At 48.4% G+C, this 23,496-nt stretch overlaps 5 protein-coding genes across 5 annotated transcripts; all 5 read left to right on the forward strand.

The window, feature by feature from the left end:
* The first annotated feature begins 77 nt into the window (after positions 1 to 77).
* Positions 78 to 2,191, forward strand: LOC136302615 (gastrokine-1-like). Its single transcript, XM_066206078.1, has 5 exons — positions 78 to 262; positions 768 to 906; positions 1,313 to 1,395; positions 1,859 to 2,011; positions 2,165 to 2,191. Exons 1-5 carry the CDS (start codon positions 122 to 124, stop codon positions 2,189 to 2,191), a joined length of 543 nt encoding a protein of 180 aa, XP_066062175.1. The 5' UTR covers positions 78 to 121.
* LOC136302616 (gastrokine-1-like) lies at positions 2,155 to 6,349 on the forward strand. Its single transcript, XM_066206079.1, has 9 exons — positions 2,155 to 2,341; positions 2,847 to 2,985; positions 3,392 to 3,474; positions 3,938 to 4,090; positions 4,310 to 4,420; positions 4,926 to 5,064; positions 5,471 to 5,553; positions 6,017 to 6,169; positions 6,323 to 6,349. Exons 1-9 carry the CDS (start codon positions 2,201 to 2,203, stop codon positions 6,347 to 6,349), a joined length of 1,029 nt encoding a protein of 342 aa, XP_066062176.1. The 5' UTR covers positions 2,155 to 2,200.
* On the forward strand, positions 6,344 to 8,428 carry LOC136302617 (gastrokine-1-like). Its single transcript, XM_066206080.1, has 5 exons — positions 6,344 to 6,499; positions 7,005 to 7,143; positions 7,550 to 7,632; positions 8,096 to 8,248; positions 8,402 to 8,428. Exons 1-5 carry the CDS (start codon positions 6,359 to 6,361, stop codon positions 8,426 to 8,428), a joined length of 543 nt encoding a protein of 180 aa, XP_066062177.1. The 5' UTR covers positions 6,344 to 6,358.
* Positions 8,423 to 14,744, forward strand: LOC136302781 (uncharacterized). Its single transcript, XM_066206323.1, has 11 exons — positions 8,423 to 8,578; positions 9,084 to 9,222; positions 9,629 to 9,711; positions 10,175 to 10,327; positions 10,547 to 10,657; positions 11,163 to 11,301; positions 11,708 to 11,790; positions 12,254 to 12,391; positions 12,611 to 12,721; positions 13,716 to 13,854; positions 14,487 to 14,744. Exons 1-11 carry the CDS (start codon positions 8,438 to 8,440, stop codon positions 14,570 to 14,572), a joined length of 1,323 nt encoding a protein of 440 aa, XP_066062420.1. The 5' UTR covers positions 8,423 to 8,437; the 3' UTR covers positions 14,573 to 14,744.
* A 3,268-nt stretch (positions 14,745 to 18,012) lies between these two features.
* Positions 18,013 to 21,163, forward strand: LOC136302783 (gastrokine-1-like). Its single transcript, XM_066206325.1, has 6 exons — positions 18,013 to 18,055; positions 18,668 to 18,721; positions 18,861 to 19,001; positions 19,139 to 19,249; positions 19,581 to 19,722; positions 20,945 to 21,163. Exons 1-6 carry the CDS (start codon positions 18,044 to 18,046, stop codon positions 21,031 to 21,033), a joined length of 549 nt encoding a protein of 182 aa, XP_066062422.1. The 5' UTR covers positions 18,013 to 18,043; the 3' UTR covers positions 21,034 to 21,163.
* Positions 21,164 to 23,496: the final 2,333 nt, after the last annotated feature.

Below are 23,496 nucleotides of genomic sequence, written 5' to 3' on the forward strand. Positions count from 1 at the left end.
GAGACGGGGCTTGTTTCCTTTTTCTGGCCGTGCTGAGGGCACAATTTCGGGCAGGATCTCTCGGACTTTGTTCCTGTTTGAACAGAGAGTTTTCTCCGATCCCAAGGCTTGAAAGAATGAAATGCCAGTGCTCAATAACTTTATTTTACAGGGCGTCATTGCAACCAAAGTCCCGCAACAGAACACCTGCTACATTTCCATCATGAACAGAAGTGAGATGCCCAGCTTCAATAATCTGGCCCGCCTGGCACAGGAGAGCAGGGTAAGATTGCCAAGGAGCAGCAGAGTCCCGACCCTGGAGATCATTGGCCCATTTCTTCACGCGCTTTTTCCTTCTGCAGTGGACAAGGTTGTCCCAGGGGGCAGGATTGTCTTTCTCTCAGCAGCACTGGGGTTTGGGACTTTTTCCCTAGGAATGCTTTGCTGAAAGAAGAAAGGGGCTGCAGCATTCCTCTGCTCATCTCCCATTTTTGTGAGGATGTTGAGCGCCGCAGCTTGCAGGGCCAGAGCCTTGCTCTGAGGAGCCCTTCAAGGGCCTTGATTCTCTTGGCCTGTCAAGATCTCCAAGTCCTGCGCAGACCGTTCAGTACCAAACTTGCATTGCTCAGCTCAGAACTTTGCACTGCAGCCGCTCTTGGCCAGACTCCCTTCTCCTTTGGGGCGCAAGAGAGCGTCTCCCTATTGCACAGCCTTTCCCCTAGGGAATAAGCCTAGCGGGAACCAGATCCCAGCTCTGATCCTTGTGAATGCTGTTATTTGACGCTTAGAACCAGATCGGCTTCGGAAGACCTACCAAGAAGATCACCTTTGTTGCCAATGGACTGGTCAACAACCTCAGTTCTTACGGAGCAGACGTCTTCTCTATGTGCAGTGGACTCACCACCTACATGGCTTATGAAGTTCACGGTGAGCGCAAGCAAAGGAATTCTGTCTCTGTGTGACCTGGCGTTTGTTTCCCTTGGGGAATGACTAAGGCACAATTGCTGCTCTTCCACTTCTGAGACGCACAAAAAACAAGGGCTTCAGCACAAAGTGTTCGGCCCGTCCGCAGATCAGGACTGGAAGGGGGCGGTGCCAGTGCCGCCCATAAATGACCCGTACAAAACTCTTTTCCGGGAAGCTTCCGGAGGCTTACATTTGGGCCCAGAGTGTTGCAGCTCACACAGAGCTCCCCTGTAATGGCCAGTCAAGAAAAAGGGTCGTCCTAAGTACGACTGCCCCTCAGGTCAGAGCTTGCTGACCATTTGAATGGCAGTCAAGGTCTTAGGCATAGGCTCACCGGGTTTTGTTTCTTCCTTTCTTGCTTTCCAAGGACTCCAAGTGAACCTGGGATCATGCATTACCCTCAATGTCCTGGGAGTCGTCGATCTGAAGTACTGCAACGGCAATGGACAAGTAAGAAAACCTTAGCCCTTACCTTTCCGGAACCAAAGAGGAGGGGCTTCAGAGGTGCTGTCCAAGGCCAACCGTGATGCCGTGCTTGCCTGGCATCTCCTCTTTTGAGAGGTTCCTGCTTGAGGGTGCAGATGCTGAAACAGAGCAATGGGTCAGCTGAGGTTTCCCTTGACGACCTTGAGCTCGGTTTAAGTGTGGCCAGTCCTCTCGCACTCATCGACCTCTAAAGGCGCCAGATGACAGCTGTCAGATGCAGCAGTGATTCACTGAATCCATGAAAAGAGTTCCTACGGCCTTTGCCCAAAACCACAGCCTTGATTCCGGGTCCTTTGGAAACGACTCAGGCATGTGCTGGCACCTCCTAGGGGCAGCACTTCCTTTGTAGCAGGGATTTTTCTAATGCTTTGGGGCCATCACTGTCTCCCTTCAAAGGCAAAACCTCTTCTTTCCCTTGGCTTTTTAGTCTCAGCAGATTCCCGGCGGCATCGTCAACAACACGCAAGTCATCGTTGGTGGCCAGTCCCAAATTGTGACCATCAACAGGCAATGGCACGTGGCAGTCATTGAGAAAAACACCGTCAGCGGGTCCTGGAAAACCATCTGGAACTACAACACGGTGAGTGGCAGGGAAGGTGCTTGTGCACAAAGCATGTGAGGAGACTGGCTCCGGGCAGAGCTGGCGCAGAGACGGGGCTTGTTTCCTTTTTCTGGCCGTGCTGAGGGCACAATTTCGGGCAGGATCTCTCGGACTTTGTTCCTGTTTGAACAGAGAGTTTTCTCCGATCCCAAGGCTTGAAAGAATGAAATGCCAGTGCTCAATAACTTTATTTTACAGGGCGTCATTGCAACCAAAGTCCCGCAACAGAACACCTGCTACATTTCCATCATGAACAGAAGTGAGATGCCCAGCTTCAATAATCTGGCCCGCCTGGCACAGGAGAGCAGGGTAAGATTGCCAAGGAGCAGCAGAGTCCCGACCCTGGAGATCATTGGCCCATTTCTTCACGCGCTTTTTCCTTCTGCAGTGGACAAGGTTGTCCCAGGGGGCAGGATTGTCTTTCTCTCAGCAGCACTGGGGTTTGGGACTTTTTCCCTAGGAATGCTTTGCTGAAAGAAGAAAGGGGCTGCAGCATTCCTCTGCTCATCTCCCATTTTTGTGAGGATGTTGAGCGCCGCAGCTTGCAGGGCCAGAGCCTTGCTCTGAGGAGCCCTTCAAGGGCCTTGATTCTCTTGGCCTGTCAAGATCTCCAAGTCCTGCGCAGACCGTTCAGTACCAAACTTGCATTGCTCAGCTCAGAACTTTGCACTGCAGCCGCTCTTGGCCAGACTCCCTTCTCCTTTGGGGCGCAAGAGAGCGTCTCCCTATTGCACAGCCTTTCCCCTAGGGAATAAGCCTAGCGGGAACCAGATCCCAGCTCTGATCCTTGTGAATGCTGTTATTTGACGCTTAGAACCAGATCGGCTTCGGAAGACCTACCAAGAAGATCACCTTTGTTGCCAATGGACTGGTCAACAACCTCAGTTCTTACGGAGCAGACGTCTTCTCTATGTGCAGTGGACTCACCACCTACATGGCTTATGAAGTTCACGGTGAGCGCAAGCAAAGGAATTCTGTCTCTGTGTGACCTGGCGTTTGTTTCCCTTGGGGAATGACTAAGGCACAATTGCTGCTCTTCCACTTCTGAGACGCACAAAAAACAAGGGCTTCAGCACAAAGTGTTCGGCCCGTCCGCAGATCAGGACTGGAAGGGGGCGGTGCCAGTGCCGCCCATAAATGACCCGTACAAAACTCTTTTCCGGGAAGCTTCCGGAGGCTTACATTTGGGCCCAGAGTGTTGCAGCTCACACAGAGCTCCCCTGTAATGGCCAGTCAAGAAAAAGGGTCGTCCTAAGTACGACTGCCCCTCAGGTCAGAGCTTGCTGACCATTTGAATGGCAGTCAAGGTCTTAGGCATAGGCTCACCGGGTTTTGTTTCTTCCTTTCTTGCTTTCCAAGGACTCCAAGTGAACCTGGGATCATGCATTACCCTCAATGTCCTGAGAGTCGTCGATCTGAAGTACTGCAACGGCAATGGACAAGTAAGAAAACCTTAGCCCTTACCTTTCCGGAACCAAAGAGGAGGGGCTTCAGAGGTGCTGTCCAAGGCCAACCGTGATGCCGTGCTTGCCTGGCATCTCCTCTTTTGAGAGGTTCCTGCTTGAGGGTGCAGATGCTGAAACAGAGCAATGGGTCAGCTGAGGTTTCCCTTGACGACCTTGAGCTCGGTTTAAGTGTGGCCAGTCCTCTCGCACTCATCGACCTCTAAAGGCGCCAGATGACAGCTGTCAGATGCAGCAGTGATTCACTGAATCCATGAAAAGAGTTCCTACGGCCTTTGCCCAAAACCACAGCCTTGATTCCGGGTCCTTTGGAAACGACTCAGGCATGTGCTGGCACCTCCTAGGGGCAGCACTTCCTTTGTAGCAGGGATTTTTCTAATGCTTTGGGGCCATCACTGTCTCCCTTCAAAGGCAAAACCTCTTCTTTCCCTTGGCTTTTTAGTCTCAGCAGATTCCCGGCGGCATCGTCAACAACACGCAAGTCATCGTTGGTGGCCAGTCCCAAATTGTGACCATCAACAGGCAATGGCACGTGGCAGTCATTGAGAAAAACACCGTCAGCGGGTCCTGGAAAACCATCTGGAACTACAACACGGTGAGTGGCAGGGAAGGTGCTTGTGCACAAAGCATGTGAGGAGACTGGCTCCGGGCAGAGCTGGCGCAGAGACGGGGCTTGTTTCCTTTTTCTGGCCGTGCTGAGGGCACAATTTCGGGCAGGATCTCTCGGACTTTGTTCCTGTTTGAACAGAGAGTTTTCTCCGATCCCAAGGCTTGAAAGAATGAAATGCCAGTGCTCAATAACTTTATTTTACAGGGCGTCATTGCAACCAAAGTCCCGCAACAGAACACCTGCTACATTTCCATCATGAACAGAAGTGAGATGCCCAGTTTCAATAATCTGGCCCGCCTGGCACAGGAGAGCAGGGTAAGATTGCCAAGGAGCAGCAGAGTCCCGACCCTGGAGATCATTGGCCCATTTCTTCACGCGCTTTTTCCTTCTGCAGTGGACAAGGTTGTCCCAGGGGGCAGGATTGTCTTTCTCTCAGCAGCACTGGGGTTTGGGACTTTTTCCCTAGGAATGCTTTGCTGAAAGAAGAAAGGGGCTGCAGCATTCCTCTGCACATCTCCCATTTTTGTGAGGATGTTGAGCTCCGCAGCTTGCAGGGCCAGAGCCTTGCTCTGAGGAGCCCTTCAAGGGCCTTGATTCTCTTGGCCTGCCAAGATCTCCAAGTCCTGCGCAGACCGTTCAGTACCAAACTTGCATTGCTCAGCTCAGAACTTTGCACTGCAGCCGCTCTTGGCCAGACTCCCTTCTCCTTTGGGGCGCAAGAGAGCGTCTCCCTATTGCACAGCCTTTCCCCTAGGGAATAAGCCTAGCGGGAACCAGATCCCAGCTCTGATCCTTGTGAATGCTGTTATTTGACGCTTAGAACCAGATCGGCTTCGGAAGACCTACCAAGAAGATCACCTTTGTTGCCAATGGACTGGTCAACAACCTCAGTTCTTACGGAGCAGACGTCTTCTCTATGTGCAGTGGACTCACCACCTACATGGCTTATGAAGTTCACGGTGAGCGCAAGCAAAGGAATTCTGTCTCTGTGTGACCTGGCGTTTGTTTCCCTTGGGGAATGACTAAGGCACAATTGCTGCTCTTCCACTTCTGAGACGCACAAAAAACAAGGGCTTCAGCACAAAGTGTTCGGCCCGTCCGCAGATCAGGACTGGAAGGGGGCGGTGCCAGTGCCGCCCATAAATGACCCGTACAAAACTCTTTTCCGGGAAGCTTCCGGAGGCTTACATTTGGGCCCAGAGTGTTGCAGCTCACACAGAGCTCCCCTGTAATGGCCAGTCAAGAAAAAGGGTCGTCCTAAGTACGACTGCCCCTCAGGTCAGAGCTTGCTGACCATTTGAATGGCAGTCAAGGTCTTAGGCATAGGCTCACCGGGTTTTGTTTCTTCCTTTCTTGCTTTCCAAGGACTCCAAGTGAACCTGGGATCATGCATTACCCTCAATGTCCTGGGAGTCGTGGATCTGAAGTACTGCAACGGCAATGGACAAGTAAGAAAACCTTAGCCCTTACCTTTCCGGAACCAAAGAGGAGGGGCTTCAGAGGTGCTGTCCAAGGCCAACCGTGATGCCGTGCTTGCCTGGCATCTCCTCTTTTGAGAGGTTCCTGCTTGAGGGTGCAGATGCTGAAACAGAGCAATGGGTCAGCTGAGGTTTCCCTTGACGACCTTGAGCTTGGTTTAAGTGTGGCCAGTCCTCTCGCACTCATCGACCTCTAAAGGCGCCAGATGACAGCTGTCAGATGCAGCAGTGATTCACTGAATCCATGAAAAGAGTTCCTACGGCCTTTGCCCAAAACCACAGCCTTGATTCTGGGTCCTTTGGAAACGACTCAGGCATGTGCTGGCACCTCCTAGGGGCAGCACTTCCTTTGTAGCAGGGATTTTTCTAATGCTTTGGGGCCATCACTCTCTCCCTTCAAAGGCAAAACCTCTTCTTTCCCTTGGCTTTTTAGTCTCAGCAGATTCCCGGCGGCATCGTCAACAACACGCAAGTCATCGTTGGTGGCCAGTCCCAAATTGTGACCATCAACAGGCAATGGCACGTGGCAATCATTGAGAAAAACACCGTCAGCGGGTCCTGGAAAACCATCTGGAACTACAACACGGTGAGTGGCAGGGAAGGTGCTTGTGCACAAAGCATGTGAGGAGACTGGCTCCGGGCAGAGCTGGCGCAGAGACGGGGCTTGTTTCCTTTTTCTGGCCATGCTGAGGGCACAATTTCGGGCAGGATCTCTCGGACTTTGTTCCTGTTTGAACAGAGAGTTTTCTCCGATCCCAAGGCTTGAAAGAATGAAATGCCAGTGCTCAATAACTTTATTTTACAGGGCGTCATTGCAACCAAAGTCCCGCAACAGAACACCTGCTACATTTCCATCATGAACAGAAGTGAGATGCCCAGCTTCAATAATCTGGCCCGCCTGGCACAGGAGAGCAGGGTAAGATTGCCAAGGAGCAGCAGAGTCCCGACCCTGGAGATCATTGGCCCATTTCTTCACGCGCTTTTTCCTTCTGCAGTGGACAAGGTTGTCCCAGGGGGCAGGATTGTCTTTCTCTCAGCAGCACTGGGGTTTGGGACTTTTTCCCTAGGAATGCTTTGCTGAAAGAAGAAAGGGGCTGCAGCATTCCTCTGCACATCTCCCATTTTTGTGAGGATGTTGAGCGCCGCAGCTTGCAGGGCCAGAGCCTTGCTCTGAGGAGCCCTTCAAGGGCCTTGATTCTCTTGGCCTGCCAAGATCTCCAAGTCCTGCGCAGACCGTTCAGTACCAAACTTGCATTGCTCAGCTCAGAACTTTGCACTGCAGCCGCTCTTGGCCAGACTCCCTTCTCCTTTGGGGCGCAAGAGAGCGTCTCCCTATTGCACAGCCTTTCCCCTAGGGAATAAGCCTAGCGGGAACCAGATCCCAGCTCTGATCCTTGTGAATGCTGTTATTTGACGCTTAGAACCAGATCGGCTTCGGAAGACCTACCAAGAAGATCACCTTTGTTGCCAATGGACTGGTCAACAACCTCAGTTCTTACGGAGCAGACGTCTTCTCTATGTGCAGTGGACTCACCACCTACATGGCTTATGAAGTTCACGGTGAGCGCAAGCAAAGGAATTCTGTCTCTGTGTGACCTGGCGTTTGTTTCCCTTGGGGAATGACTAAGGCACAATTGCTGCTCTTCCACTTCTGAGACGCACAAAAAACAAGGGCTTCAGCACAAAGTGTTCGGCCCGTCCACAGATCAGGACTGGAAGGGGGCGGTGCCAGTGCCGCCCATAAATGACCCGTACAAAACTCTTTTCCGGGAAGCTTCCGGAGGCTTACATTTGGGCCCAGAGTGTTGCAGCTCACACAGAGCTCCCCTGTAATGGCCAGTCAAGAAAAAGGGTCGTCCTAAGTACGACTGCCCCTCAGGTCAGAGCTTGCTGACCAGTTGAATGGCAGTCAAGGTCTTAGGCATAGGCTCACCGGGTTTTGTTTCTTCCTTTCTTGCTTTCCAAGGACTCCAAGTGAACCTGGGATCATGCATTACCCTCAATGTCCTGAGAGTCGTGGATCTGAAGTACTGCAACGGCAATGGACAAGTAAGAAAACCTTAGCCCTTACCTTTCCGGAACCAAAGAGGAGGGGCTTCAGAGGTGCTGTCCAAGGCCAACCGTGATGCCGTGCTTGCCTGGCATCTCCTCTTTTGAGAGGTTCCTGCTTGAGGGTGCAGATGCTGAAACAGAGCAATGGGTCAGCTGAGGTTTCCCTTGACGACCTTGAGCTCGGTTTAAGTGTGGCCAGTCCTCTCGCACTCATCGACCTCTAAAGGCGCCAGATGACAGCTGTCAGATGCAGCAGTGATTCACTGAATCCATGAAAAGAGTTCCTACGGCCTTTGCCCAAAACCACAGCCTTGATTCTGGGTCCTTTGGAAACGACTCAGGCATGTGCTGGCACCTCCTAGGGGCAGCACTTCCTTTGTAGCAGGGATTTTTCTAATGCTTTGGGGCCATCACTCTCTCCCTTCAAAGGCAAAACCTCTTCTTTCCCTTGGCTTTTTAGTCTCAGCAGATTCCCGGCGGCATCGTCAACAACACGCAAGTCATCGTTGGTGGCCAGTCCCAAATTGTGACCATCAACAGGCAATGGCACGTGGCAATCATTGAGAAAAACACCGTCAGCGGGTCCTGGAAAACCATCTGGAACTACAACACGGTGAGTGGCAGGGAAGGTGCTTGTGCACAAAGCATGTGAGGAGACTGGCTCCGGGCAGAGCTGGCGCAGAGACGGGGCTTGTTTCCTTTTTCTGGCCATGCTGAGGGCACAATTTCGGGCAGGATCTCTCGGACTTTGTTCCTGTTTGAACAGAGAGTTTTCTCCGATCCCAAGGCTTGAAAGAATGAAATGCCAGTGCTCAATAACTTTATTTTACAGGGCGTCATTGCAACCAAAGTCCCGCAACAGAACACCTGCTACATTTCCATCATGAACAGAAGTGAGATGCCCAGCTTCAATAATCTGGCCCGCCTGGCACAGGAGAGCAGGGTAAGATTGCCAAGGAGCAGCAGAGTCCCGACCCTGGAGATCATTGGCCCATTTCTTCACGCGCTTTTTCCTTCTGCAGTGGACAAGGTTGTCCCAGGGGGCAGGATTGTCTTTCTCTCAGCAGCACTGGGGTTTGGGACTTTTTCCCTAGGAATGCTTTGCTGAAAGAAGAAAGGGGCTGCAGCATTCCTCTGCACATCTCCCATTTTTGTGAGGATGTTGAGCGCCGCAGCTTGCAGGGCCAGAGCCTTGCTCTGAGGAGCCCTTCAAGGGCCTTGATTCTCTTGGCCTGCCAAGATCTCCAAGTCCTGCGCAGACCGTTCAGTACCAAACTTGCATTGCTCAGCTCAGAACTTTGCACTGCAGCCGCTCTTGGCCAGACTCCCTTCTCCTTTGGGGCGCAAGAGAGCGTCTCCCTATTGCACAGCCTTTCCCCTAGGGAATAAGCCTAGCGGGAACCAGATCCCAGCTCTGATCCTTGTGAATGCTGTTATTTGACGCTTAGAACCAGATCGGCTTCGGAAGACCTACCAAGAAGATCACCTTTGTTGCCAATGGACTGGTCAACAACCTCAGTTCTTACGGAGCAGACGTCTTCTCTATGTGCAGTGGACTCACCACCTACATGGCTTATGAAGTTCACGGTGAGCGCAAGCAAAGGAATTCTGTCTCTGTGTGACCTGGCGTTTGTTTCCCTTGGGGAATGACTAAGGCACAATTGCTGCTCTTCCACTTCTGAGACGCACAAAAAACAAGGGCTTCAGCACAAAGTGTTCGGCCCGTCCACAGATCAGGACTGGAAGGGGGCGGTGCCAGTGCCGCCCATAAATGACCCGTACAAAACTCTTTTCCGGGAAGCTTCCGGAGGCTTACATTTGGGCCCAGAGTGTTGCAGCTCACACAGAGCTCCCCTGTAATGGCCAGTCAAGAAAAAGGGTCGTCCTAAGTACGACTGCCCCTCAGGTCAGAGCTTGCTGACCAGTTGAATGGCAGTCAAGGTCTTAGGCATAGGCTCACCGGGTTTTGTTTCTTCCTTTCTTGCTTTCCAAGGACTCCAAGTGAACCTGGGATCATGCATTACCCTCAATGTCCTGAGAGTCGTGGATCTGAAGTACTGCAACGGCAATGGACAAGTAAGAAAACCTTAGCCCTTACCTTTCCGGAACCAAAGAGGAGGGGCTTCAGAGGTGCTGTCCAAGGCCAACCGTGATGCCGTGCTTGCCTGGCATCTCCTCTTTTGAGAGGTTCCTGCTTGAGGGTGCAGATGCTGAAACAGAGCAATGGGTCAGCTGAGGTTTCCCTTGACGACCTTGAGCTCGGTTTAAGTGTGGCCAGTCCTCTCGCACTCATCGACCTCTAAAGGCGCCAGATGACAGCTGTCAGATGCAGCAGTGATTCACTGAATCCATGAAAAGAGTTCCTACGGCCTTTGCCCAAAACCACAGCCTTGATTCTGGGTCCTTTGGAAACGACTCAGGCATGTGCTGGCACCTCCTAGGGGCAGCACTTCCTTTGTAGCAGGGATTTTTCTAATGCTTTGGGGCCATCACTCTCTCCCTTCAAAGGCAAAACCTCTTCTTTCCCTTGGCTTTTTAGTCTCAGCAGATTCCCGGCGGCATCGTCAACAACACGCAAGTCATCGTTGGTGGCCAGTCCCAAATTGTGACCATCAACAGGCAATGGCACGTGGCAATCATTGAGAAAAACACCGTCAGCGGGTCCTGGAAAACCATCTGGAACTACAACACGGTGAGTGGCAGGGAAGGTGCTTGTGCACAAAGCATTTGAGGAGACTGGCTCCGGGCAGAGCTGGCGCGGAGACGGGGCTTGTTTCCTTTTTCTGGCCGTGCTGAGGGCACAATTTCGGGCAGGATCTCTCGGACTTTGTTCCTGTTTGAACAGAGAGTTTTCTCCGATCCCAAGGCTTGAAAGAATGAAATGCCAGTGCTCAATAACTTTATTTTACAGGGCGTCATTGCAACCAAAGTCCCGCAACAGAACACCTGCTACATTTCCATCATGAACAGAAGTGAGATGCCCAGCTTCAATAATCTGGCCCGCCTGGCACAGGAGAGCAGGGTAAGATTGCCAAGGAGCAGCAGAGTCCCGACCCTGGAGATCATTGGCCCATTTCTTCACGCGCTTTTTCCTTCTGCAGTGGACAAGGTTGTCCCAGGGGGCAGGATTGTCTTTCTCTCAGCAGCACTGGGGTTTGGGACTTTTTCCCTAGGAATGCTTTGCTGAAAGAAGAAAGGGGCTGCAGCATTCCTCTGCTCATCTCCCATTTTTGTGAGGATGTTGAGCGCCGCAGCTTGCAGGGCCAGAGCCTTGCTCTGAGGAGCCCTTCAAGGGCCTTGATTCTCTTGGCCTGCCAAGATCTCCAAGTCCTGCGCAGACCATTCAGTACCAAACTTGCATTGCTCAGCTCAGAACTTTGCACTGCAGCCGCTCTTGGCCAGACTCCCTTCTCCTTTGGGGCGCAAGAGAGCGTCTCCCTATTGCACAGCCTTTTCCCTAGCGAATAAGCCTAGCGGGAACCAGATCCCAGCTCTGATCCTTGTGAATGCTGTTATTTGACGCTTAGAACCAGATCGGCTTCGGAAGACCTACCAAGAAGATCACCTTTGTTGCCAATGGACTGGTCAACAACCTCAGTTCTTACGGAGCAGACGTCTTCTCTATGTGCAGTGGACTCACCACCTACATGGCTTATGAAGTTCACGGTGAGCGCAAGCAAAGGAATTCTGTCTCTGTGTGACCTGGCGTTTGTTTCCCTTGGGGAATGACTAAGGCACAATTGCTGCTCTTCCACTTCTGAGACGCACAAAAAACAAGGGCTTCAGCACAAAGTGTTCGGCCCGTCCGCAGATCAGGACTGGAAGGGGGCGGTGCCAGTGCCGCCCATAAATGACCCGTACAAAACTCTTTTCCGGGAAGCTTCCGGAGGCTTACATTTGGGCCCAGAGTGTTGCAGCTCACACAGAGCTCCCCTGTAATGGCCAGTCAAGAAAAAGGGTCGTCCTAAGTACGACTGCCCCTCAGGTCAGAGCTTGCTGACCATTTGAATGGCAGTCAAGGTCTTAGGCATAGGCTCACCGGGTTTTGTTTCTTCCTTTCTTGCTTTCCAAGGACTCCAAGTGAACCTGGGATCATGCATTACCCTCAATGTCCTGGGAGTCGTCGATCTGAAGTACTGCAACGGCAATGGACAAGTAAGAAAACCTTAGCCCTTACCTTTCCGGAACCAAAGAGGAGGGGCTTCAGAGGTGCTGTCCAAGGCCAACCGTGATGCCGTGCTTGCCTGGCATCTCCTCTTTTGAGAGGTTCCTGCTTGAGGGTGCAGATGCTGAAACAGAGCAATGGGTCAGCTGAGGTTTCTGTCGAAGACCCTGAGCTTGGTTTAAGTGTGGCCAGTCCTCTCGCACTCATCGACCTCTAAAGGCGCCAGATGACAGCTGTCAGATGCAGCAGTGATTCACTGAATCCATGAAAAGAGTTCCTACGGCCTTTGCCCAAAACCACAGCCTTGATTCTGGGTCCTTTGGAAACGACTCAGGCATGTGCTGGCACCTCCTAGGGGCAGCACTTCCTTTGTAGCAGGGATTTTTCTAATGCTTTGGGGCCATCACTGTCTCCCTTCAAAGGCAAAACCTCTTCTTTCCCTTGGCTTTTTAGTCTCAGCAGATGGATAACAACTGCCATTTCTCTGGTGCCTGTGTTTTCCAAAATATGACCCTCACACCCTCACATGTGGGGATCATAGAGCAAAGGAGCAACCAGTTCTCATGGAAAACCATCTGGAACTACAACACGGTGAGTGCCACAGAGGGTGCTCATTTACACAGTTTTAATGGAGGCTGGCTCGTAGTATAGCTCTCTCAGGGACAGGGCATGTTTCTATATTTTAACCATCTTGAGTCCAGGATTAGCTGTAGAAAGTCTCAGCATTTTTCACTCTTGTTAGTCAGATTCTATCCCATCTTTTAGGTGGAAAACCAGACTGGGAGTGCTTAACAACTGTTTTTTTTACAGGGCATCATTGCAACCAAAGTGGTGCAAGAGAGGACTTGCTACATTTCCACCATGAACAGAAATGAGATGCCCAGCTTCGATGCTCTCGTCAGATATGCTCCAGAGAACAGGGTAAGGTTCAAAGTCAGCAATTGTTTGGAATATTGTAGAATATTTTAAATTCCTTTTTTAGCTGAAACACTGCTTTAAAAACCCTCTTAACCAAGCCATAAATTAAAAGCCATTTCAATGGTTATTTTCATGGATATTTTTAGTGGTACTTTTCAGGTACATAATTTGAAAGCTTTCAAGAATTACAGTATCCGCATTTGGATGCTTTTAGTGCAGGTTCATCATGTTAAGTCTTAGTCCCAGATTAGTTAGATTATTTTTACAATTATTTAAGACATTATTTCAATTGACTTTTTTTACTACCTTAGTAACAAAGACTTTAGATTCTTTGCTAAGTACATTTTGTAAAATCTCATTGTATAAGTCTAGAAAAATATTTTTTCATCAGAAGATCTAACTGAGGAAGAAAAAATTTTTCAATTTCATAGAAAAAGTATTTTAGTAAGCTTTCAAACTTTTTGAAGAGGACCATATACCATGTTTCTTTAGTTCGGCCATCCACATTAGCATAGACATAAAAGTGATCTCAGCATTCAGCATATTTCCATTTGCTAAACAAAGGTTTCCCTTGAAATCTGAGGACAAAGTCCATAAAAATCCACACTTTAAATAGCAGGAAGACCTGTAGGGCAGAAAGAAACCAGGAGGAGATTTCTCCTGCCAGACAACTGCCCATGTGCCTCTGAGGAGCGAGAGCAGAGACTGAGCAAAGGCTTTGGGAGGAGCTCTGGCTCCACAGAGCGGCCACTCTCCTCTCCAGCACTTTCCTTGCACTGCCAGTTCCCCTCATGCTCCCTGCACCTTGACTCCCTTGGAACAAACTCTGCCTTGGCTGCTGCCTTCAAGGCTTGCCACTGGTCCCAAAGGCCCCCAGGGGATTAAATAGTGTACCTAAAGGCAGTTGGGGCTCAAACACCCAGCCCCGAGTCATCCTCTGACAGCTGAATAAGCTTACTAGCACAGAGCTTACTGAATGCTGGTATTTGTTGTTTAGAACCAGATCGGTCTTGGAAGACCTACCAAGAAGATCACCTTTGTCACCAATGGATTGGTCAGCAACCTCAACTCCTATGGAGCAGACATCACTGCTATGTGCAGCGGACTCACCACCTACATGACTTACGAAATTCATGGTGAGTGCAAGCAAAAGAATTCTGTCTCTAAGTGGCCTGGTATTTGTTTCCCTTGGGGGATGACCGAAGCACAATTGCTGTTGCTCCACTTGGACATTGACTCAAAGAAGGCAACACACATGCATCCTTGTAGAAGAACAGCCGTTGTTCTGGACGTGTGTATAAATCTGCTGAGTCGCTGTTAGTTTCTTCATAACATAAGTTCTTGTATTGAGGTCAAAAACTATATTCTTTTGAAATATATTTGAGTAATTTTTTTACTCAAAGGAGTTAATCCTGAAGCACCAAAGAATTCCTGAAGAATCAAAGTATTCTGAGCCTTTCTCCAAGCTGATTGTCTCCAGCCCTCTTTTGGAAAACACTCTACAGCTCAGGCTCCAGCTGTTGCATTCTGACCTAGCAGCAGTTCCATGTAGTCACTGCTTGCTTTGCTTCAAGCTTGCTTTGGTAGCTGAAAGGGCTCAATGTGATTGAAAAGGCAAGTGATATTTGCCAAGATATTAAGGGCTGTCAACAAATGCACAGAGTACTTAACAGCATCTAAGGCAGTGCCTCTTTTTGTTTGTTTGTTTTTGTTTGTTGGGTTTTTGTTCATTTTGGTTTTGGGGTTTTTTTTAATGTTGTTTGTGTAGGACCCCAAGTGCACCAAGGATCATGTATTTCACTTGATGTCTTCAAACTTGTGGACCTGAATTATTGTGGCAGTATCAAGGCCTGAAAATCTTAGCTTTCTTCAATCAAGTACAGAGGCTCCGAGCTGCTTCCCAAGACAAACCCTGATGCCCGTCTTCCCTCACATCTCTTTTTAGAGATGTTCTTGGGGATTTAGATGCTGATAAAGATCAACTGGTAACCGGATCTTTCAAATAAAGTCCTTCATTATGGATTAACTCCAGCTTATTGGTCATTACTCTAGAATTTTTCATCTATGAACACCTCCACAAAAACATTTTCATTGTCTCTGTTCTGCCCCATTTGAGCCCTTCAAATGCTCTTTTCATTGCCAGCTCTTAACACAAGGCACAGCCAGAGTGCTGGGCAAGCCTCAGGGTGTGCATGGTACAAACAAGGCATTCACAGTTAGGACCTTCCTTCTCTGTTTGGGGAAAGATGCCTCACATTAAAAATCTTGATTCAGGAGGCACAAAAGGCAGAAGAAATGAAGAGCAAAGCAGTGAATTTCCCTTTTTTAGGGGAAGGGGAGTCTCCTTTGTGGGATCTACAGAGTTGTTTTGTTCCTAAAATAAGGCAAGGTGGGGATTCCTGTTGCTCAAATCTTTAGAATCAAGATTGAGTATTTCCTTTTCTCCAACAAAATGGCAGGATGCCCCAGGTTATCCAGGTGAATACAAATCTGTCTTTAGTACCAACACCAGCCATGCAACATCCCTCAGTTTCTGGCACACTGAAATCAGCCCTTAGTCCATAATCAGCTGCTACTTTCCTGAAGGGGCTCTGTGAAGATTCAGGGCCGTGTCTGACAAGCAGACAGTAGAACCTGAATGAGCTCATAAAGGAAGGTCAGCAAAAGAACTCAGCAATTCCTATGATTTAGAACCAGCCTCATCATCCCCAGGGACTCTCTTAACATTTTTAACATAGCAAGATTACCACCCCCTTGGTTTGAATGGTGCTTTTGGTTAGAGGCACAGCTTCAGGCTGAGTCCTTTGCCACGTTGGCACAAAGCATCACTACAAGCTTACTGGGAATCTGTGCTTGGCTTCCTACCATCATTGTTTTCCATTTAAAAGTGACTGTTAAATACATTGAGCTTACCATGACCAGTTTTCCCTCGCTTCCCTGTATGCAATGAATTCAATCGGGCAGGTATCAAAGCCTCCTCTTATCAGAGCACTTCCCCAGGAAACTCGTCATGCTTCTGTGAACACAGGGCACCTGCCAATAAGGTAAACCCATTTTCAGATTTAACTTTGGGATGTTATGTATAAAAAGTAAGAGTACACATCAATTAGCAGCGGAGCTGGCCTGGCCTACCATCCAAATGAAGTTGCCTGTAAGTATACCTATCACTTTCTCATACAACTCTTAAAAGCTGGGCAGCTTTTAAATGGTTTTGAGCTTTTCTTGGCACTGAGTGAACTCTTTGTGATTTCAGCAGGGCTCCCAAAGCGAAAATGCCAAAGGGGTGGGGACTGCAGGGGTGAAATCTCCATTTTGGCAGGGATGGAAGTCCTCCTGCCTGCTCAAACATGAAAGAGAGAAGTGGTCTGTTCCAGGGGCAACGCGCTTGTGCGATGTCCACAGGACAATATTCTCTCCTTCATGACTCAAAGGCAAATCAACAGCCTCAGCAAGTCATTTAAAGTTAGGGCTCAACTGTTTGCTGAGTGTAGGAGAACCATGAGACACGAGACACCCCATGGGCACTCAGATCCTTCTCATCAAAATCCTTTAAAATGAAAGTTTGGACCAGTTCTATGTTCAAGGGAATGTCTCCATGATAACAATTGTTCACAATAGTCAACACAAATGAATTTATCATAACAAATAATTCTCCTGCATATTAAATCCTCTTCAGCTGGATCCCACTGCAGAAAATGCTGAGCCTGTACACAAAGTAAACTGGAAGTCAGAATTAATTTAAGACCGAAAATAACTTCATGCAAGATAAGCAGTCACAATCTTAAAATGTTGTGAATTTCAAATGCTCTTTTCAGATTTTGATTGCTGCTCTTCTTGGTGGTTTCCTGGCTCCAGCTCTTGCTAACAGGGTGTTGTGAATGAGTGGTTGCAGTCACTTAAAGAATCACCATAACAGGTATTGGCAAAAGTAGGTTTCAACATGAGTTTGTGAAAGTACAGGTTAACAGAATTCAATGGCAAGGGTTAGTCTACTGCTTACTGCATGGATGAAACCTGCAAAGGGAAAACCAAATTAAAATCACTTTAGAATGGCATACACAGAGTCCAGGGGTGCAAAGGGTTTAAGAGTGTTTAATCACTGACTCATTTACAAGGTGATTCAGTAGTGTTTACCACAATTACAACAAAGACTGAACTACAGATTCAAGATAGCAACATTCTTACCCTTATCACTCCTCATGCACACACACAGGCCCAGAGCTGCCTACATCTATATCTAGGTGTTCAAAAGTACCTGTTAAAAATTCCCCTCGAGTTCACTGAAACAGGTCAAATGCCTTCGCATTTCTCAGAGGGTGAGGTTGAGTCTCGAGGAGTGGGGGATACCAGCCCAGACTTCAGAAACAGTCTTTTGAGTATTGCAAACCTGAGGCTCTGCAAGCCCCGGGAGACATCCCACTCCACGGGAGATGCTTGTGGATCCCACTGCAGCTCAAAGGCCCCATTTAGCAATGGTGTTTACAGAATCAAGAGTTGACAGTCCGTAGTCCCCAGGAGATTTCCGCCCTGGCCTATCCCAAGTTGGTAACAATGGTCCTGTTCTACTCAGGCTGTGAAACAGGTAAATAATGTTCCTAGTTTGTCAGGGAATGAGTGATTATCCCTTGTTCCCTGCCTGGGTCAGGTAACGAATATTCCTGATACAATCAGTATCACTCCCACACTTCCCTCTAAGAGTTCCCAGTACAGTCATGAATACCAGGTCAGGGTAAAGCCTGAATGTAAAATCTGACACAACAGAACTGACAGCTTCACAAGATTCCTCTCTGTGGCCAGAAATCATCTCTCCTTTAATCTGATCTCCAGGAGCAATAATTCCCAAAAAAAAGGCAAGTGGAGCTAATGCTTTACTGAGTGAAACACTGCTGGGAATCCACAAAGCTAAATCCTTAACTCCTTTAATCTGTTCCAAAAATTGGAACATCCAAAACAGCTCCAAGAAGCACCACAATGAAAGTTCACACCACTCTGGTACTGGGGTTATGCTTCAGCAGAAGAACACATCATACACATGGCATTGCTGGAAGGAGGGAATAAAACCTATTTATGTTTTTTGCCTACCAACAGATTCCTACCTCATAATCACCAGAATCCAGCAGGCCAAAATTTCCCAAAGTACAATCCCCATGTTTATCAAGTAGTTACATCAGGAAATAATTTTCAGGGACAAGTGACAGGGAAACAAACGACAAAATAATTTTATTGCAGCATTCAGCCCTTCCACACCTAATTCTGAAAACAAATAAAAGGTGGGAGGATCACATCATTTATTCTGCCTTCAGCAACATCAGCTCTGCAGTCAGGATGAATCTCCCTGTAAGTATGCATGCTTTTCTTCCTTATAAACTGAACCTTTGATTCAAACCCATTCCTTTATCCCTCAGAAGGGCTTCTGCCTCTCTGGAGCACTAAGGCTTTCTCTGGGGGCGTTTTGCTCCTCCAGAATGAGCAACTCAGCCCCTGTTCCCCAGAGCAGCTGAGAAGGTAAGGAACTTTTCACGGCTTGACTGTACGTTATTCAGAAAAGAGGAAGCCTAATCCACGACCATTATTGTCAATGCTTTTGCACAACTGGAGCACTGCCCTAGTGGGTCAAGCTCTTCCCTGTAATGCCAGAGCGGAAGGAATGGGAAAGCTTTCTCCTCACTCGTGTAAAATACCTGTGTGCGCCTGCACAGGTCTAAGAAACAACTTGAGATTCAACTCTTGAAAGAGCAAGTGTGAAATGTGTCTACTTTGCAGCACCCTGGGGTAAAGCAAGGGTGACTCCCTTTCGGGGCACTGATGCAGTCCCAGAGAGAAAGCAAAACAGCATCGAAGGAGAACCCTTAAACATCAGATTAGGAAAAGGGAAGGAGGATTCTCACGGCCAGATTTGTCAGCCAGACAATTTTACAGTTACACTTTTGTATTTGATTTTCATTTCAGATTTTGACTGCAGTCCTTCTTGGACTTGTCCTGACTCCAGCCCTTGCTGATCACGTAAGTACAGTGAACAATTTCCACGTGGCTGCTCTTTCTATGTTCCCTACTTCAGAGATCTCCTAGAACTTTTCATTTTTTAAGAACCTTGGGGAGATAATCACTCAAAGCCTAAGTATTCTTTCATTTGTTTTTCTAGCACCAACAGACTGAAGTAAGCAAGAAAATCTCCCTTGGTGGAGGCTACCAAATTATGACCATCAATAGGAAATGGCTCGTAGCAAGTATTGAGCAAAAGACCAACCATGGGTCCTGGAAAACCATCTGGAACTATGACACGGTGAGTGCAGGGAGGGAGCTTCTTCAGAGACTGGTTCATACCTTCAGTAAAAACTGTTTTATTACTTTTTTTTTAATATGTATGAAATTCCAATATTAATGATTAAATTCCAAGTGGTCAATAACTTTATTTTACAGGGCTTTATGGCAACCAAAGTGCTGCCAGAGAAAGCTTGCTACCTTTCCATAATGAACAGAACAGAGATGCCCAGCTTTGATGCACTCCCTCAGCTGGCTGCAGACATCAGGGTAAGATTGAAAAAGAAGCAGTTACTTGGAAAATTGTACTAAATAAACTGATATGTGAGACTTTGCTATTTTCAAAACCAACAGGTACTTTAAAGGCCAGGATCATCACAGCATAATTAGATATTTTTATCAACTTCAATGACATTTTACAACAATGTAACTTTATACTCTTGAAAATCAGAATACCTTTGTTCAGATGCTTTCAGTGGAGGGTTTACATGTTTGGCCAGTGTTAGATTATTCATATAATGTTTATAACAAGTTTGGAATATACATGCAGTTAAATGGATCAGGGCACTGATCTGGCTGAATGCTGTTATTTGATGCTTAGAATCAGAATCGTCCAAGACCCCCTACAAAGGAGATCACATTCACCCTCGTCAAGAGAATTATTCGTGACCTTGAATCCTATGGACCAGATACCTTCTCTATGTGCAGAGGACTCTCAACTTATGTGGCTTATGAAGTTCACGGTGAGTGCAAACAAAGAATTCTGTCTCTGTGTGACCTGGCATTTGTTTCCCTTGGGGAATGACTAAGGCACAATTGCTGCTCTTCCCCCTCTAGTCAGAAAGCACCAAGGGCTCCAGAGCAGTTGCACAAAGTGTTCGGCACCTCCAGAGATCAGGACTAGAACAGAGTGGTGTCACGGCCCCCATGAATGACCCCAACAAAACCCTTACAGCTCCCTTCAGGGAAGCTTAATGGGGCTTCAGTTTGGGCACAGACTGTTTCAGCCCACACTGCGCTCCCCTGTAATACCTAGAGTCAGGAAGAAGGCTCGGTACAAGAACCGCTGTCCTACAGGTCAGAGCTTGCTGACGAGTTGAGCCAGGCAGCGAAGAAACTCTTGTGCTTCACAACACTAAGTCAAGCGGCTTTGATCCCTGTAGGTTTTTTCCCAGGGGCAACAATCTCATTCCCCAGGGCTTTAATGACCTACACCTGGTAGGATTCTTTCAGACCCTCACAGCCCATGTGCCTGGGCCCATGGACGGGCAGCAGCCTCACCATGTAATGCCCAGCCATTGGGACTCACACAAGCCAAGTGCAACAGAGCCCCGATTTCTGCACGGGAAATCCCTAAGGGTGTTCGAGAGCACGTCTTTGTCAGCATTCCTTGCTGTGCCACAGAGCTGCTGCTCTTTGGGGACGCCAAGAGAATCTGTCCCTACACAGCTCAAACATTCCCAGTGCAGCGGCTCTTCAGAACCTGGCTGTCTCTGGGCAACGCCAGCACTCTCCTGTAGAAGGGCAGCCATTGCTGAGGACATGGGCATAAATTAGCTGAGTTGCTGTGAGTGCTTGAATTGTAATTTGATCACTTGCAATACAATTTCTTGTGTTGATGGGGAAAAAACACATTTGTTTCAAATATATCCAAGGAAATTAAGTTTTACTTAGAGGAGTTAATCCTGAAGCACCATCAAAGTATTCTGAGCCTTGCTGCTAGCTGATTGTCTCCAGCCCTGTCATGGAAAGACGCTTTACAGCTCAGGCTCAGGATATTACATTCTCGCATAGCAGGAATCCAGCTACTCACTGCTTGCTTTGCTTTAAGCATCAACTCTGTCACCTGGGAGGGCTCAATGGGATTGAAAAGGGGAGTGCAATGTGTCAGGTATTAAGGGCTGTCAGTGAATGCATCTTAGTCTATGTATCGTGGTAACTGTTTTTCTTTCCTTGTTTTTGAAGGGCTACAATTCAATCTCGGATCATGCATCAAACTCGATGTCCTTCAACATTTGGCCCTCACATACTGCCATAATGATAACTTTGTGTAAACCATACCTTTCTTGAACCTTGCATGGATGCTCCAGCAGCAGTCTTGTAGCTGCTGTCCAAATCCAACCCTGATGGCGTTACTCCCTGGTATCTTTCCTTTTAAGAGGTTTCTTCGTGAGGTTTGAGTACTGAAACAGATCAATTGATGAGCAGAGCTATCAATTAAATTCCTTCATCATGGAATAACTCCAGCCTGCTTGTTGTTACTCTACCCTTTTTCATCTAAGAACGCCTCCATGAAAATATTTTGCCCCAGTTGAGCCCTTTCATTGCTCTTTTCATCTCAGGACAGCAAGAGACCTGGGCAAGCCTCAGGGTGTGCATGGTACAAACAAGACATTCACAGTTAGGACCTTCCTTCTCTGTTTGGGGAAAGATGCCTCACATTAAAAATCTTGATTGAGGGGGCACAAAAGGCAGAAGAAAAGAAGTGCACAGCGATGAATTTCCCTTTCTTAGGGGAAGGGGAGTCTCCTTTGTGGGATTTACAGAGTGGTTTTTTTCCTAGCATAAAGCAAGGCTGGGATTCTTGTTGCTCACATCTTTACAATCAAGATTGAGTATTTCCTTTCCTCTAACAAAAATGGCAGGATGCCCCAAGCTGTGCCTCAGCACTCAGCCTCTGCTGTGCTGCCTTACACCATGATATCATCAATGTACTGGGGGTGTTGAGGAGCCTCATCACCTTCTGGGGAGGTCTGGATCAGCCATGGGCAGTCAGTGGAGACGTTTCCACTCCAGGGCGCTCTTGATCCCTTGAAATATTAGAGCAGTCTGGCCAAGAAAGAAATCCTCTTGGCCACTGAGGGTCAGCCTCGAGTTGCACAAATGAGATGGAAAAGGCACCCGACTCCCATCCGGAGGAATCTGCTATCCCCCAGCACCAGGAGAATGCAGTGATGCCAGTATCAGCCCAGCTGTGCTGAATTACAGCACTGGAGATACAGCCAGGGACTCTAAGGACGTGTCCGCACTGCACAGGAATTCCTGTGCCGTGATAATTTAAATGTGAGAATAACATTGGGGAGTCTAGGCAGCTTCCACATCCTACTGTAACAGCTTCCTGAAGTCCCTTGAAAAACAGGGAATGTGATTTTTAGATCTTGACAAAAGTCATTACCCATCACCCAGGTCAAACACCTGGAAGCCAAAGGGAGCCACCCACAGAGTCACCCAAAGATGCTCCCAAACCCACGGGCACCAGCTGGAGCTTAATTACCCTTTGCACAGCTGTGTACAATTAAAATACCTCGTTATTGTCTCTCACACAAAGACTGGCATACACTCAGTCTTCCCGAGTACTGGTAGGTCTCACACACAACCTGCAATCTTCATGACGTTTTTGTTTCTGGCATTTTTAGTGAGGGGGAAGGTCAGACAAATTCCAACACCCCTCCTGTGTCCCACATGAGCTTGAGTGCTGATCATAAACAAAAACACGCACTCTTAAGGCAGGCGTATGAAGAGTCCTTGAGAAATTCAGAATTTCAGGAAAAAGCTCGGTGTTCCACTTTGTCAGCAGCTCTCTCCATCTCAGAGCCCTCACAGCTTCATCTGAGGCTTCATTCCTCGGCTCTTCCCCAAGCTTTCCTGAGCCTCGTATCAGTCTGAATCCACAGCTACCTGGAGAATCTGATCTCCTCCTCCAGCTTTTATTAAGCACATTTTAAAGACAAATTTACTGCTTTAAGCAGTGCAGGGCAGCTGGAAAGCCTGAGTCAGGTGCATTTCATCCCCTGAAACCCCCGCTGAAGCTTTTCCGCTCACCAGGTGTTGGCAGTTAGGAGATCGGATTTGTTGGTGTGGCCTGAGGATTTGCGAGGGAAGTTTGGGAGCTCCTAGTACCTCCAGTTTAGCTTTCACCGGTACAGGGGCTCCCTCACTGGGGAATGGTGTTCCTTTTCAGCTGTCCGCCTCTGCTTTTAGAACCTGTGGTGCTGTTTGTGGAAGGAGACAAAGAGAGGTGAGTGTAGATGAATTTACATTTTCCATTGAGTTTCCTTGGAAGAGGGGGAGTTTAGGCTTTAGAGGTTGAACTGAGTTTGGTGAGGATGGTGAGTTGGGGCAGACTTTTATAAGCACAGGCACTGCTGAGTACTCCTGAGGACTGGGAAAGTGCAAGGCATAAAGCCTGGCATGGCTTTTCACTTCTATGAAGCTGCTCCAAGTTTTTAAAGGTCTTTAAACTCAGATGTTGCCTATGTAGGAAGAAAAGATGTCTCTGCACACATCTTTTGTCTGGGTGGGAAACAAAGGTGAAGTGAGACGACAAGGGGGAATGGCCTTAGGATGAAGGAGGGCAGGGTCGGATGGGATATTGGGAAGGAATTGTTCCCTGTGAGGGTGGGATGGGATGGAATTCCCAGAGCAGCTGTGGCTGCCCCTGGATCCCTGGAAGTGTCCAAGGCCAGGCCGGATGGGGCTTGGAGCAAGCTGGGATAGAGGAAGGTGTCCCTGCCAGG

This window comes from Chamaea fasciata, unplaced genomic scaffold (assembly GCF_029207755.1).
Source record: "Chamaea fasciata isolate MVZ Bird 193981 ecotype frontalis unplaced genomic scaffold, bChaFas1.0.hap1 SCAF_30, whole genome shotgun sequence".
NCBI classification, from domain to species: Eukaryota; Metazoa; Chordata; class Aves; order Passeriformes; family Sylviidae; genus Chamaea; species Chamaea fasciata.